Source organism: Scatophagus argus, chromosome 3 (assembly GCF_020382885.2).
Source record: "Scatophagus argus isolate fScaArg1 chromosome 3, fScaArg1.pri, whole genome shotgun sequence".
Classification (NCBI taxonomy): domain Eukaryota; kingdom Metazoa; phylum Chordata; class Actinopteri; family Scatophagidae; genus Scatophagus; species Scatophagus argus.
The window spans coordinates 1346494-1362389 of NC_058495.1; the positions used below are offsets into that span (position 1 = coordinate 1346494).

The following is a 15896-nucleotide window of genomic DNA, read 5'->3' on the forward strand; positions in this document are numbered from 1 at the left end:
AGTCATTCCTTTGGCCCGATGAATTCCAATGTTTGTGCTTCCATAGTGTTCTTGCACTTTTGCAAGAACTACAATTTAGATTTTACGTAGCTCTTAAGAAGTCGGCGTTCATCTTAACCAAGATGTGTGTGTTGACTAATACTGAGTTTTATTTAAGGTTAAAGATGATTTCATTTTTAAGACATCTGGGTTTTAGGACCCAAGTTTGTCAACTACAGAATTTTTACATTAGCACGCAGTGCATATGTGTATCGTCAGCTGAATGAATAAACTCGATTTGAAACACAATGAAATGAAAGTCAGTAAGCATCTGTTTTTTTTATAACTCCTTTCCCTGTGTCAACTGCTCTGTTGTGTAGCTACTTCCACTGGTATGCATTTCAGTTGCCATTTTGACGTAATTGACAATATGTAGCAAATGAGAAGGTGGCCAATTTGATGACACTAACAAGTGAGCATAATGAGCTATTTGCAGTCATCTTCGTTCAGCTAAATGAGTGGACCATGCTCTGCCTTCTCCTTGACTCCCGACTGACAAACTGAAAGGGGGGGAAGCATTCCCCAGGGACAATTAGCACCCTGCAGATTGAGCCTGCATTGTGCGCACTGAAGTGTTTCCTTTACAGGACCATAGACAGCTCCACAGTGTTCCTGCAGGCACGTACATGCAGTTCATTAGAGAGATGGCTGGCTTGCAGCAACCAGCATCAAGACCTGACTGTTATCTTCAGTCAGAGTGCTCTCTCTCTCTGTCTCACACACACACACACACACACACATACACAGACACATGCTCCACTCCAGGCCAAAAGTCGACATCTCAAACTGACAGGAATGATTTCAGGGACGTTTGAGAGATATTTCAGGGAGACTGGAGCGCACAGGGCAACGGCAGCTGTAAACTATCACTATAACCATCTAATGGTCTTGATTTTGGGGATTTTTCTGCTTTTTGTGCATAAAATGTTAAAAGAAAACATAACTTTAGTAAAACTGATAAGAAATCTAATAAAAAAAGGAAAGAAAATTAAAACTTTGAAATACTGTCAGAATTATAAATTGAACTTAAACTGAACTGATCACATCACAAAAACAAAACTATTGCTTAGCAATCATATGGATGTCAGTTTGAAATATCACACTTTTTAAAATTGGTAAAGCAGGATTTGATGAGTCAGGCAATCACATTACAGGACAGTGTTTTGGTGTCACGTTGGATGGATGAAAAAGAAATTTTAATAGTCACAGCAACCTTAAATACAAAGAGCTGTTCTGAATAAATGAGGTAACAAGACATTAGCAGTGCAGAGATAATTTGATTAAAGGTCTGGTTTGTTTGGTCATGCAGTGAATGAAAGTGTGATGTGATGCTTCACATATGACAGATGTAGGATGTGTCTTGTCAACTTTACAAACTAATGTTTAATGGTTATGCTTTTTCCACCTTTGTAACTGACTCCAAAATGACAAAGGCAAGGTGCTTATATATAAAAATTAGGGATTTAAACTGATGAACACAGTTAATATAATGATGTTAAAAAAGGAGGGTTTAAAAAGCCACAATCACATACAAAGCCAATGAAAAGATGCCACTGGATGCCAACACAGCAAATTTGTACTGGGCAGCAGAAACATGATTAAAGGATGTACATTTGGGATGTTAGTTGTTTGTGGTCAATAAACACCAAAGCAATCAAACTGATGCAAATAGTGAGATGAAATTTTTTGTAAATGGTACATATAGCTTAATTTATCTAATACATCTTGTTTTTTTTCTTTTGGATGTGTTTCTATTTCTTTAAGATCATAATTTATATTATATTATAATTTATATTAACCTTAGCAAGAAACCTAACTTACCATTTCTTTTCCTGATCACACAGATCAGTGAAGAAATGCTGAGACACAGGTACATTCACATTACAGCGTTGAGTGCTAAATTGTTTTAGTGATAGCTCCTTACTCACAGTCCACTCTTAGAAAGTCATTGAGCAGCTGAAAGAGGGGGAAACTGTCCCAGCTGTCGGGCGGCTGAACTTCAAGAGCCGCATCCATGTCAGTCGAGTAGAGACACAGGAAGGTCTCGGCATGCTCCACCATCAGATCTGACCACCACGCAAAGGCCTTTGGATGGAATGTAGGACAGACAGTGAGAGTGGAAAAAAACAGAGGTTGAGAGTGAAAGAAAAGAGACAAATTAGACAAAGAGAGAGTGCTGATAAGTGTTCCCCTATGGGTATGAATTTACAATTACCATGCTCAATCTCATTTACCATAAAGGCTCAAGATGTAATGAAACTCCACTGATCTATTGCAAAGACCCTTCACTATCTCTCTCCCCTTTCACCATATGAGGTCAAGTTGTTGCCTCAATGACTTGACTGCTGTATGATCTCCGGGGAAGGCTTCTTCACAACCCATAACACAAAAACAGCGCTTGGACACGGAAAATCACACACTTTTCTGTTGGCCCACAAGAGGAAACAGCAGCAGCTCCTTGACAGGCATGGCAGGGAACTACTTAAACACTCAACCGCAGGTCCTTAAGCAAGTCAGTCAGAAGAAAGGGGCTAGCAAGCTGTGTTGCACTCATATCTCCACATAAAATAGGCACAGTGGAGTGACTGTTAGGGACCAGGTTACTCTCATGCACATCAAAAACACTCGTATTCCTCCATGCACCCCCACTCTTGCCAGGCCTCTTAAGAGGGACCCTTGAGGATCTATAGTGTTTGCTCATTCACATCAAGCTGGCAACACTGTAATGTGAATGTGCCCATGGGGGGGTGGTATGGGGGGGAGGGATGTGGTTGGCGGGGGTGGGTGGGGTGGTCATGCACTTGCCAATGGAGCTTTTAGCATTGGACAGTTGGTGTGGGATAGTTGGCAAGAGTACATCCAGTCAGTGCCACTCATGTAATCGTCATTTTTGCATTTTGTATTCAAGTCACAAACATAAGTCAAAAAACAATTTGAAGTAAAATTGCATCTTTTAAAAAAAATATCTTTTTTCAGTAACCCCAAATAAATTCCCAAAGATTTAAAATTTGAGCTTGTTTTGTAAGTTGCATCTCCTTACATCTCCATTTAGGTGAAACAAAAATGGGGAGTAACTAGTGACATGTAATTAAATTACGGAATTAAATTATAAAATAAATGTAATTGTAATTTGTTACAGTTCCTAAGAAAAATGTTATTAATTAAAATGTTGGTGATTACTATGTATTATATTTTAGTAAAAAGCTTATTGCTTTGCATCTTTCCACAGTGCTGGAATGCCTTCTTTTTTCATATCATATGGAATATAACTGGTGGTGCTGATGAAGGGGTACTTGATATCATCTGACAGGGCTCTGGGGATAAGAGGTTGGAAACCGATGTCTTAGAGGGTTATGAGCATGATTTTCGAACTGCTAAACCTTCTGCAATTTTACTTCTCATTTTTGACAAAACTGTGGCTCATTGCTTTAAGTTGGGTGCAGTAACAAGTGCAAAAGCCTCCAAGTTAAAAATTGGTGACTACATGAGAGTCACAAAATGGGCTAGTATATAGGATAAGCTATAACCAGCTTTAAAACCACACGTGTAAATAAATAAAAGCTAATTTCAATGAATGATAATAACCTTAACTCCTGAATGGGTTTTCATCATGAACTGAACAATAAAAATGCAACTGATACTATTTGCCACAGGTGAATGCCAACGCCAATGCTGGTTAAGCTGCTTCATTAGTGTGCTTACATCCTCTGACCAGCAGCATTATGCATTTTCACTGAAATGTGAGGGAGTGATGTTATTTATGATCACCCAAAGCATGCTTTGTATTTCCTCCATTGTGTGTGCTGCAGGATCCAATGGAGAGGAAAGAGTTCTTTATGGGAGGAAGAGGTAAACGTGCTAGACTTGGTAGAATAAATGACACATGGCTAATCACAGGAAACATTAGCTTTTTCAGGGATGATTTGGGGGTAAACACCTAGAAAACAATGTACAGAGTTGCATTCTTTGAGACAGAAAGTTAGGCATCCAGCATTTAAAACTCTGCACTTTGTTTCCTCAGAGTGTCAGTAAATGTAAAACACATTGCTTAAGTGCTTGTCTCTGTTCTTCATCATCAAAGGCAAAACTGTTGCTAGCTTAGGAGCTAACAACCACTGCCACAAGCACTTTATTATCACCAACCACAAGCGGTAAGGGATTCTGGGCCATCACTGAGCAGGGAAACATTAATGACTATCTTACAATAATAGCCGTATTATAAAGTGCATGCACAGGACTTAGAGTAGGGTAGGAAACACAGCACTAAGACAATCACATACCTCTTTTCCCTGTTCAAATATTTCCAAATAAATCATTGAAATGAAAGCAGAAAGGGAATAAGTCAATTTTGATTTGGTTAAATAATGACAAAAATAATGTAGCTTACAGTAATGTAAAATGCACAGCATTCACAGTAAAAAGACAAAAAGACTGAGCAGATTACAGAATCTTTAAATCAAAACAAAACATGTTTCTTCACTAGTGCATCACTTTTCCTTTTGCCTACATGAGTTTTGTTGTTATGCTTCAGGATCTCTTCAACTCAGTTTTTTCCAAGAAGAAGAAGCAACCCTGTTGTAATATACAGACAAACCTGATATTTCTACACCACACTTCCAGGTGTATACTTTGCATAGGTATAGTCAACTGTGTAGGTAAGACACAGTATGATGACTTAGTATGTAGTCACTGGTGAGGGACATTTGGAATTTGAATGAACATAAAACTTGAGATGGCTCACTCAGGAGTAATATAAAATAACTTCTGCAGCTCAATTTATCTTCTAAAACTAATCTTGATCTCCCCTGCAGATATACTGATGCTTTTAAAAACTGTACTGAATACAAAGTCATTCACTCATTCAGCGGAAAGACTGTGAACGGGATTTCTGAAGTCAATCAATATACCAAACATAAAACTGCTAAATGTGACTGACAAATTTGATTCAATACCTCTAAACACTGAGGCTGATGGAGTTTGTCATATCTGCACAGGTTTCCAGCCAATTTAGCAAAAACACAGCATGATGCTTTCATTGCAGTGCAAAGGCTGATGAGGAGAAATTCTCAAAGACTTTTCACTGCACTTCTTACATTACCTCCAACTTGGTTATCAAATACCAGAAGGCCAGTTGTGATTAGTGTGGCGTTAGTTTAATTCCACAGAACTGAATTCATTTTAGAATTACTGTCTTTACCCTAAGGCTTGGGTGTGATTTAACAAAATATATACTTCATTTGTTGTACTTTAGTACAATCGTCAACTTATCTTGTACAGGCCATTGTTAGCAGTGTCCTCTGTCCACAAGCGCTGTTTGTACTGAACAGTCATTTTGTGGGGCATATCCAGAAGACGCCGTTGAGTCTCACAGCCGTAAACTGATACTAATAGCCATCGATACTGGCTTTGGGGATCCTACACAGACTGACAATCCCTACAATAATATAGGCATGCTGCTTTCATGTGAGATAAATAACACAAAGTTACTGCTGACCAACAAAAATAATTTATCATGAATTAACACAATATTTAAAAGAATAATCATTTTTACAATACATTTGGTATTATTACCATAAAAATCCCGATATTGGTATGTTACAAAAAATAACAATTATAGGAATAATAGCTATAATAAATTATGTGTTTTGACATGCCATAGCAAGCACTGTGCTTGGTTAGGAAAACAGGTCCGGTTGTAACATGGGATGGTTGGAACAGCTTGAATTCACATAATCAGAAACATGTCAGAGTGATTACTCTCGCTCTGTACATGCCACTTCTGAAACTCCCAGAGAAAGTTACCAGCAAAAGTGTTTCGGGTTGTTTGGTTGTAACGTCTTGTTTCATGTCAAGTAATGTACTGACCTGAATTGAACAAGTACACTATATAGGCAAAGGTATTGGGGTACCTCACCATTACACAGTTAAATACATAGACAGCTTTGAAGCTATAAGAGCTTCCACTTTTTTGGGAAGGCTTTCCAGAAGATTTTGGAGTGTTTCTGTGGCCAGTCAAGTCCTTGCTGTGTGTGCTGGGACACAGTCATGCTGGAATAGAAAAGGGCCTTCAACAAACTGTTGCCACAAAGTTGGAAGCATAGCATTGTCCAAAATGTCTTGGTGTGCTGAAGTATTAAGATTTCCCTTCACTGGAAGCAAGGTGCCCAGCTCAGGCTCTGGAATACAGTCCCATAAAGAGGTGTATCTCAATACATTTGTCTACATAGTGTACATTCAATTAATATTTTAAAAGCCTAAAGGCCTGCATGAACTAGATTGCATGCTGTGTTAATGATAAGCAACTTCATTCTAACAAATGTGTTTGCTAAGAGCATGTCAAATATGAGAAAGAGGAATACAGACAGGGGAGTCCCACTTTATTTGCTGGGGAAAGATTCAGATTTAATAAAACAGAGCAAATCATCTCTAGCTGCAAATGCTGTTATCAAACTCCATTCTGAGTTCATGCTTAAACTTGAAATATTAAATTCTTTCATATTAAGGCTAATTGTTATGTACATGGACATTAAATTGTCTTACAATTACAGCTCACCCCAAAACCAAAAATAAATATTCTTGTTCGGTGTGAGTTGGTGTGTGAACCATGCCTGTGTGTGTGAGAGAGAGCACAGATGCATGGTTCTATATCATCACACTGACCTCAGCATGGTGTTCCTCATTCTGCTGCAGCACCTCGATCACCAGCTCAGCCAGGCGTATGGTGTCCTCCAGCTTTTTGGCAGGGGTGACTAAGCGCCCCACATTCTCTGGAGCACAAAGGTAAAAGGTGAGTGTGGGCATCCTCCGAGTATGATCAGTATCTGCTCTAAACAAAGGCTCCTGTCTAACCAAAAGCATATAAGAACATCCCTGATCTGAGATGTGAAAGTGAGTTTTCTTTTATATAGTATGTCTAGAAAAGTAAACAACATGCACATTTTCCTGCCTACTCCCAAACACCGAAGCTAAAAGATTAAATCACTCACAAATTTTGGATATAGCTGTTGCCTCAAAAGTGATCCTTAGTCCAGTCTATAGCCTCAGCCGAAACCACTGGGACAATCTCATAGTCACATTAAAAATACAAGCATGGCATATCAACTTATTATAAATAGGGCTGGGTATCAGACTTAAATACTTTTGGACAAAAGGATTAATTACATTAGTAGCATCAAGTAGAGAAACCTGTCAGCTAAGATTTTGGCTCATTTAAATCACAACTGTATTTGTATACAATTACAATTACAATTGTTGTAATTGTGATGTATACTGTATTTTCTTGGGGCAAAAATCATGTGCAACATTACATAAACACATTTTACCCAGCCCTAGTTATACTGTAATTCCAAGTTTGCTGCATTTCATTCCTTTATTATTTCTATCAACACTGCTCCCAGGAATGTGTCCCAAGAAAGCACTGTTGGGTGGCTGAAAGTAGTAATGGTTAGTGGTATGTAATAAATGAGTCACATCTGCGCCACTATGACATAACAGTTTACTAGAGAAAACATGGACTTGATGAGGGATGTAAACAGCATGTACACTGAACACTCATCATGCAGTAATGTTGTGGTTATGTTGTGTTTATCTCCAGAGTATCTGACTTAGTTTACAGTTTGGCTGTTCTATGTTGAAGATGTATCTCACTCTAAGATAAGATAAGATGAATTTTATTGATCTTTACTGATTCCCACAGTGGGGAAATTCACAACAAGAATAAATAGAGACTGCAATGAATGTAACTTTGACTTCCATACTATGCCCTTTAGAACGTTAAGTAAGTAAGAGGACTGAATTTATACTACAGCCAGATAATGTTGTCCATGTTTCTTCGCTCCCTGTGATTCATCTGCTTCTCAGTGATCTCTGTGTTCCTTATGTGTGTTATTTTGTTGAACTATTACTACCTGCACTCCCAGCTGCCTAGTTCATCATTTTTGGATTATTTTCTGTGCTTGGACAATTATTACCTGAACTCCTAGCCACCTGCAGTTTGCTTCACTTCCTTTTGCGAGTAAGTTTATTCATTGAGGTTTCTTTGGTTCACCTGCTACCTTACATTGGTGTCGGAATATTGTGTCCTCCTTTTTGTGACTGCCTAACATGGTCTCAGTGTGGACTTTAATTATGTTTATTTTCCTTTGGTAGGAGACCATGGAATAAGGATGATAATGTAGTGCAAGGATTTTTATGAGATACAGCACCACAACTTCCACTTCTTCCATCCTTCTCAAAAACATCCCACTTCCTTGTTGAACTATGAAATCCCTATATCCTTTTCTTCCACATACATTCTGCATTTTGAAACAACTCATTTCATGTGTGATGCTCAAAAAAATACAACTGCCGCTTTAGAGCTGCTTCTTTCACAGCTTAAGGGAAAAGGTCTTTTTGGGCCAATGTGCATCATGTCATGTTGTAGTTACACTGTTTGGCTTTAATGTCAAATTGGCTTCAAGCCAGGCACTCTGTCTCTAATACACATACTTTAAAGGCTCCAAATGGTGGACTGAGAGGCCACACTGTAACCTTTGTTTTTTGTATGCTGTTTCATTATGAAATTCACCTGAGATTTTTTTTGAGAAACCAACCGTGGACATTTTAAGGATTTACAGCAGGGGTAGTCAGTCAGCTAGTCCACCTCACAGACCCCTCTTATGAGAGAAATACACTCAGCAGCACTGGAGAAGGTGTTTGGAATAAGAGCAGCAGATTTCTTGGGACAATCACACTTACACGCCTATTCACCCAGACCAGCTGGAACACCACAAGTGGAAAGAGATCCAGGATGGGAGACATGCTATCCCATTGGCTTAAGGCTGCTCACACTGACATCTTGTTGAAATTTTTGCACAAAATGATTGCCTTGGTTTATATGTGTAGACCTATAAGCCTGAATACCTGCATATATTTCTCTACTTCATTTATTTTCATCCTACTCTATGTGTGTAGCATGAAGAGAACCACAAACATTTTGTTTCTTAGCCAATGTTGAGGAGAAATTAAATACTTTCATTCTTAATGATGTTGTGATCAATACGTGCATATGATGCACCACAGATATTTTGCTTGAGTTTACATCAGTGAGAACAGCCTTCTGGTAATGGCATACATAAGTGTTCCAAAGACGACCTTCATCCAGGAAACCGGGGCCTGCATCCAATGTGAAGCCAAACACCACCAATCTTTTTATAAATACAACCATGTAGTTTTTGTGTCTAAACATAGCCAAGTGCTGTCTGACAATAACCGCATGCTAAGAAGGGCTTTATGCCACATACAGGTGCTCCAGCTAATCATGAACCCTGCTGCAGGATTACTCACAGGAAACAGCATTAGAGATCATATTTCTCCTGTACTGGCTTCTCTACATTGGTTGCCTGTAAAATGCAGGATAGATTTTAAAATTCTCCTCCTCACTTATAAAGCCCTGAACGGTCAGGCACCATCCTATCTTAAAGAGCTGATGGTTCCCTATTATCCCGCCAGAGCTTTGCGTTCCCAAAATGCAGGGCTACTTGTGGTTCCTAGAGTCCTCAAAAGTAGATTGGGAACCAGAGCCTTTAGTTATCAAGCTCCTCTACTATGGAAGCATCTTCCGGTTTCGGTCCGGGAGGCGGACACCCTCTCTATATTTAAGAGTAGACTAAAAACTTTCCTTTTTGATAAAACTTATAGTTAGGGCTGGCCTAGGCCGGCCCCTAGTTATGCTGCTATAGACTTAGACTGCCTGGGGTCCTCCCATGATGCACTGAGCTCTTTCTTCCTCTTCCTCTCCTTCTGCACACATTTATGTCCCATTAATGCATATTACTAACTCAACTTCTTCCCTGGAGTCCTTGCTTTCTCGTCTCACAGGTTCCCATGGATCGTGGTTGGACCTTCTACTGCGGTCCTGCTTGAAACCTACTGGGATTACTACTGTTTAGTCATAATCTATTTTAATTCTATTACTATGCTGTACAGCTTATACCATTATTATTCTTACTTCTATTGTTATCATAATTTGTTTGTGTGCTTCTTCTTCTCTCACCCCCCACCCCCTACTCCCTCTCTCTCTCTCTCCCTCTCTCTCTCTCTCTCTCTACCCAACCGGTCAAGGCAGATGGCTGCCCATCAAGGGCCGGGCTCTGCTCCAAGGTTTCTGCCTTCTAAAAGGCAGTTTTTCGTTGCCACTGATGCTAAATACAAAGAGCCATCTCCTCTCCTCTCCTCTCCTTCTACACATTTGCTGTTCCGTCTTTATTTGTTATACTGTTTAGTCTGGCCTTGCCGTCTCTGCTCATCAACCACCTTGTTCACGGCCCAGCCTGTCCACCAGGATCTGCCTCCATCAGCCTGACTGAACATTCCCCATCTATCCCATATCTCATGTTGTTAACTGCTTTCCTGCCTGTACAACATCCACTGCACGTCTGCCCGTCCTGGGTGAGGGATCCCTCCTCTGTTGCTCACCCTGAGGTTTCTCCCATTATTTCCCTGTTAAAGGTTTTTCTGGGACGCCACATATTAAACAAGAATCTACGCATTGTTAGGTTTTGAATGCCAATTCAAAATTAAATTCAGCTACAGAAATAAAAGACTGAACAATCGTTAAACTTGAAATAATTCTGAACAGTCCAATACCACAACTGGAAAATCAAAACAAACAAACTTTCAAGTAAAACATGTCAAGCAGGTCTGGAGTCTCTTTTCATACCTGTTTCTTTTTCTTTGGTGTTTTAGATATGGTTCTCCTACATTTCTTTAGTTGTTACATGTGATGACTTACCCCAAAGTCCCTAAGGCTTGATTACCGTGACCAGCTGCTCCAAACTGCCATGTTTGCTACTGTTTGCTATCTCTTAAAGTTAGCTTAAAGTAGGACATTAGTAAAAGTAAAACAAGACAGTTTATTCTCTTCTCAACTAAGAGCAATATATAATTGTGAAGATTTTTTACTAGAAGAGGTTTATTGCAAAAAATGTCAAGTTCAACTTTTTTAGAATGTAAAAAAAATAGTAAATCAGTGGTCATCTCAGTTAACAATATGTTATGCTTTTCAAGGAAATGCACAACTAGTAATTCACTTTTGAAAAACTGCTGGTGTTAGATATATAACCTGTGTGAGAACATACTCTTGTGATAAGATGACCCACTCTCCCCTACACACATGTACATTCCTTTATTGGCAGCCATATCAGAGTCATGACTGCGTTTGGTCCGATGACTGCGGAGCCATTGTGACTCAGCGATGTTGCAGACAACACCGCTGAGCGATGGGTGATTGTCTGCAGGAGCTTAAGTCATGCTACCACGGCTGACAGCTTCCACAGAATGGGCCGTTTGTTAGGAGCAACCAATGTCAGCCCTGCGATAGACTGGCGACCAGAGTCCACACAGTGTCCCCAGCCTCTCGTCTGCAGTCAGCTGGGATAGGTGCCCCCTCCCCACACACACACACACACACAACCCTGATAAGTGGTATAGAAAGTGGATGAATGGATGTTAATAGCTCAGGTTTTTGATGGTGATGGATTTATCATTACTATATGCTTCACTTTAATTGATATTTTATGACCAATACCAATGTGATCATGTTTATTTGACCCATCAAACACCTCAGCTCTCTGCATGTGTGGACTTTCTCACTTCGTCAGATATATCAGATATTGTCACCTGATATGTATTCTGTGGCATTTGCACCTAAAATGAGGAGGAAAAAAAATTTATGTGGCTCACCTTAAGTGACGCAAAAGTTACAAAATGCATTAGATAACATGAAATTTGTTAAGAGATTGGTATGTTATTGATAGCGTCAAAACAGATATTTAGAACAGCTTTGAAGTTCTCTTTAAACCAAAAATTGTCTAACTTTTTGCCATGTCCAGATTTCAGTGGATAGACTGTTGCTCACTCCTTACTATAAAATAAGTAACTTAAATTTCTGAATTTTAGCTAGTGTAATATCAAAGTCAGTAGCTGTTATTTTGTGGTCTTCTTAAGCTTGGTCTCAATTCAACTTGAGAAGAAATGCATTTTTTTTTAAAAAATAGAATAAAAAAAGAGACTGTGGCAGCCACATCTAGCCTCAAATGAATAGGCTTCACTGAATGTTTTAGTTTTCTACAAATAAAAGTTTTTGCCATTGGGAATAATATTCTGTAATAGTTACAAATGAACATGTGGCTTTAAACACAAGGTCTTTTATTTACTCCTTTCTTAAAAAGAAAACACTTTATTTTCTCAGACTGAAACTCTTTAAATGTCACCAGCATGCAAACACTGTTTTCTTCCATGCTTGGATGCTTGAACTCAGAAGAAGTGATTTTCACTGACATCAACGATTTTATAAATTTCTCTCTCCTTTTTTCAATCATCAACTCATTCCTCCTGTCCAGTCATGTTTGGCCAATGTTATATCAGTTCTTTTCTTTTAAAGCATGGGTATTATTTGTGCTATCAACTGATCAATCTCAAAAAGGTTTCCATTCAGAGCAGTGAAAAACACAACAGGGAGGGGGTGGGGTCAGTAATGCCATCAAAACATTCCTGAAACATGTTCTGTGAAGCCTCTGAGCCTTTGCTGAGCAATGAACAGGTATCAGGAAGGATGTGACAAGATCCATGACGGTATGGTTTAAAGTAGACTGGGTGGTTTCTGGTCAGGAATGAGCTAACAGCAGGGGTTAGACATACAGTACAACATCACCTGGATCCTTCTGTTTTTTCTGAGATTTCTCCACTAAGTAAAAGTTACATTTAAAGAAAAGGAAAGAAGAGGTTTGAAGGATGTAGAGAAGATGGACAGAGATGGGAAAACATCAGGTCGAGGGTAAAAGAGAAAAGATCATTTAGTACAGGTAGTATAAGCAGAGGTTACAGAAGAAAGGAGTCAGACATAAAGATAAAGGTTAGACTGACTATTCAGTAGCAACACATTCAACATTCAATTTGCAGCCTCTTTAGGTGCACTTTGTGATATAGAAGACTTTAGAAGAAACGAGAAAAAAGGACACAAACATAAAGTGTCTTCACTTTGACATAATTAGTATGGAGAAATCTGTTAAAACGATTATATGCTATGAATATCAACATTTTAATGGTGGTTTTATTAAAAGACAGATGCATGTGCACAATAGGAATGTGTGACCACTCCTTTGACAGTTTGTCTAACCTGGGTCCAAAGATGTTTCACTCAGAGGATTGAGAACTGAATAAGGTGGTCTAATAACTGCAGGTTGTGGGTGTCTTGTTTGAAAGTACCATGGTCTTAAACACTTAAAAGGATTTACACACAAGCAAAGTAAAAATGCATTCAAGTCGCAGACAGACAAAGAACAAGAGGTTTTGGCAGGACTAAAAACAAACTCACAGAAAGATTAGCATGTTTTTTTGAGTGACAAAGTGAGCTTGAGACTTATCGAGAAACTGTGACAAGTAGACTTTGTAGACAAAATAACAGAAACGAACAAAACAAAGGACATCAGGGATGACAAAAATGTGAGGTCATTTGTTATTGCTGGTGTGCATACTGGTTGTGAGAGAAAAATAAAAGGGTGCAGTAGTGGGGGGTGATGCCGGGGAATGAGGAAAGTACTCACGAATGGTTAAATCCATCACTTGAGACGCCAAGCAGAAGACAGGATGTTCATACATCTCTCTCTTTTTCCCTACAGAGAAAGAGGGAGGATACCGACGCATGCGAAAGGCCAGGGTCAGAGAGGACGAGCACAGAGGTCACTAGGCTTCGACCAGTATGAGACTTTCGAGGCCCACACCTGCATTTTTTGTGCTGCTATTTAATATCTTACAATTTCACACAGTTAAAGCATGGTGTATTAAATACTGAGTTAATTCAAATCTAAAATGCTCCATCAAAGGTGCAATATGTATCATTTTGAAATCTCAACATATTATGGGCAAACTACTCAGAATTATGCAATGCAATTACAAAACGTCTGTAAAGTAGGCTCTGTGCCAAACCAGTGGTTTCTTTAGTTTCACTGGGTAGAATATTATTTTTCTACAGATCTCTCTATTCTCCTGTGATGTGACATTGCCAGAAATGTAGCTCCATGTTTGCAATGGGCAAACAGCTCTGTCTTCTGTTGATTTATTATCTTGTCAGAACGAGATAAAGGTTAAAAATAACTATTCTACAGCACTACTGTCACTGCCATGATGTGTGATCTTTCTGCTACTTATTAACTTGTATAATGATTAATTATAAAGATAAACTATTTCAAAAGAAGTTTTTCACTTTCATTTTTATCACAACATGGTTGTGCCATACAGTGCAAGAAAAAATAATGTATAGTGCATATTGTGTTTTGAAATTGAAATTTATTTTGCCTGTAAATAATTACACAGCAAAACCTTAAGATAGAAATACTAGAAAGTAAATTACTTCCAAATATAGCAATAGCATGGACAGTAAATGAAATATTGATTGATGACACACTGAAGCTCCAGGTCATGTCTTTTCTAAAAATGCATAGTGCATATGCATAGTATGGAATGTATCATAATGATCAATACATCACAATAAAACAAAAACCTAAAGTTCATTATTATTGAAGTTAGCCTATACATTTGTACAGTAAAGGAATTTGCCTTTGAGCTATAAATAAACCAGTATTACAGAAAAAATGCAATGTAGAAACTTGTAGAAGTTATTGGATAATCTTCTCTGTTCACCTTAATAATACTGATGTTTCAAAATGCACTGAGTAATGCGATAACAATTAATTCAAATGCTACACACAGCACCTTTGAGAGCCTTGCTTTAAAATCTGTCCACAAACTACATCAAATCCTCACCTCACATCTGAGCAATGACGTCATGATTTTTACTGATATGTCAAAGTGAGCAAAACATCATAGAGTTACAGAGTTTCCAGTTTCCAGGTTCGTTTTAGCTGAGCAGGGACATCTAGACTTCTCTCGTGTGTGTGTGTGTGTGTGTGTGTGTGCGTGTGCGTGTGTAAGGAGAGGGGGTCTAATGGATTAACCATTCGTTCCACCAAACAGAGGTAAAATCTGATTTTTTTTTTCCCATTAGGTCAAGAAGCACATCAGCATGAAGGACAGGTGTTTCAGGATTAATCAACAATCACAACTGAGGTACTAAGGTTCATCTTCCTTAGTGTCTTCAGGGAGGTGACAGTTTCTTTACAGACATCATCTCAAAGTGATCGTTTAAAGTAATTAACAGCAACAACATTTTAGGAAATGTGCTTGTTTGCTGTTTTGAACTCTTTTCAGCGTGCATTATATGATCTAGCTTTCATCAACAAGAGTTCTTACTGTAATGAAAAAAGTGACAAAGAGCGCATCAGAGGACACGGCAGAAAGATAAATTAAATCATGGTACTTTTATTGTAATATTATTTTAGAATTCTATAACTCACAGTTACTCACATTAAAGTGACTATAATCAACAAAAAATGTAAAACTTAATTCCTCAGCCACTTCTCAGCCCTTGTCCTCTTGTATAAGCTCAGTCAGTCTGTTGCACTGCTGCTGTGCAAGACCTACAGCTGAGCAGAAGCAGCAACAACACTACACCAAAAAGGTAAACAACAATAAACAACAGTCCTACCACAGCTAAGCAATACCAACTATGTCTGTGATATATGCTGGTCATGCTTGGTGCATCCTGATATTTTTACCCAGAGAACATGGTTAAGCCAACAATATTGATAAATGCTAACAAGCTAATTAGCGAAGGGTAACAGCCTGGATATATCTGATATTAGCCAGCCAGCTAATGTTAGCCAATCAAACTGTAATCACATATCTGTGATAACGGCTGCTGGTACATTCTGACATTTGAATACTGGTGCCACATCTTTGAGAATTCTCAGCTGCCTCGG

General features: G+C 38.7%; 1 protein-coding gene across 6 annotated transcripts in view; it reads right to left on the minus strand.

Annotated features, from left to right (window-relative positions):
• cadpsa (Ca2+-dependent activator protein for secretion a) overlaps positions 1-15896 on the minus strand; it is a 173845-nt gene that overhangs the window by 52496 nt on the left and 105453 nt on the right. For 2 of the 6 annotated variants that reach the window (XM_046380181.1, XM_046380189.1), the window contains exons 17-19: positions 13623-13691; positions 6700-6806; positions 1968-2124 (exon numbers count right to left, since the gene is read on the minus strand). In XM_046380181.1, coding sequence (XP_046236137.1) covers positions 1968-2124; positions 6700-6806; positions 13623-13691 — 333 coding nt within the window. Of the gene's footprint in view, positions 1-1967; positions 2125-4319; positions 4329-6699; positions 6807-13622; positions 13692-15896 lie in introns of all 6 variants that reach the window. The other 4 variants (XM_046380162.1, XM_046380143.1, XM_046380171.1 and 1 more) reach the window with 3 other exon arrangements.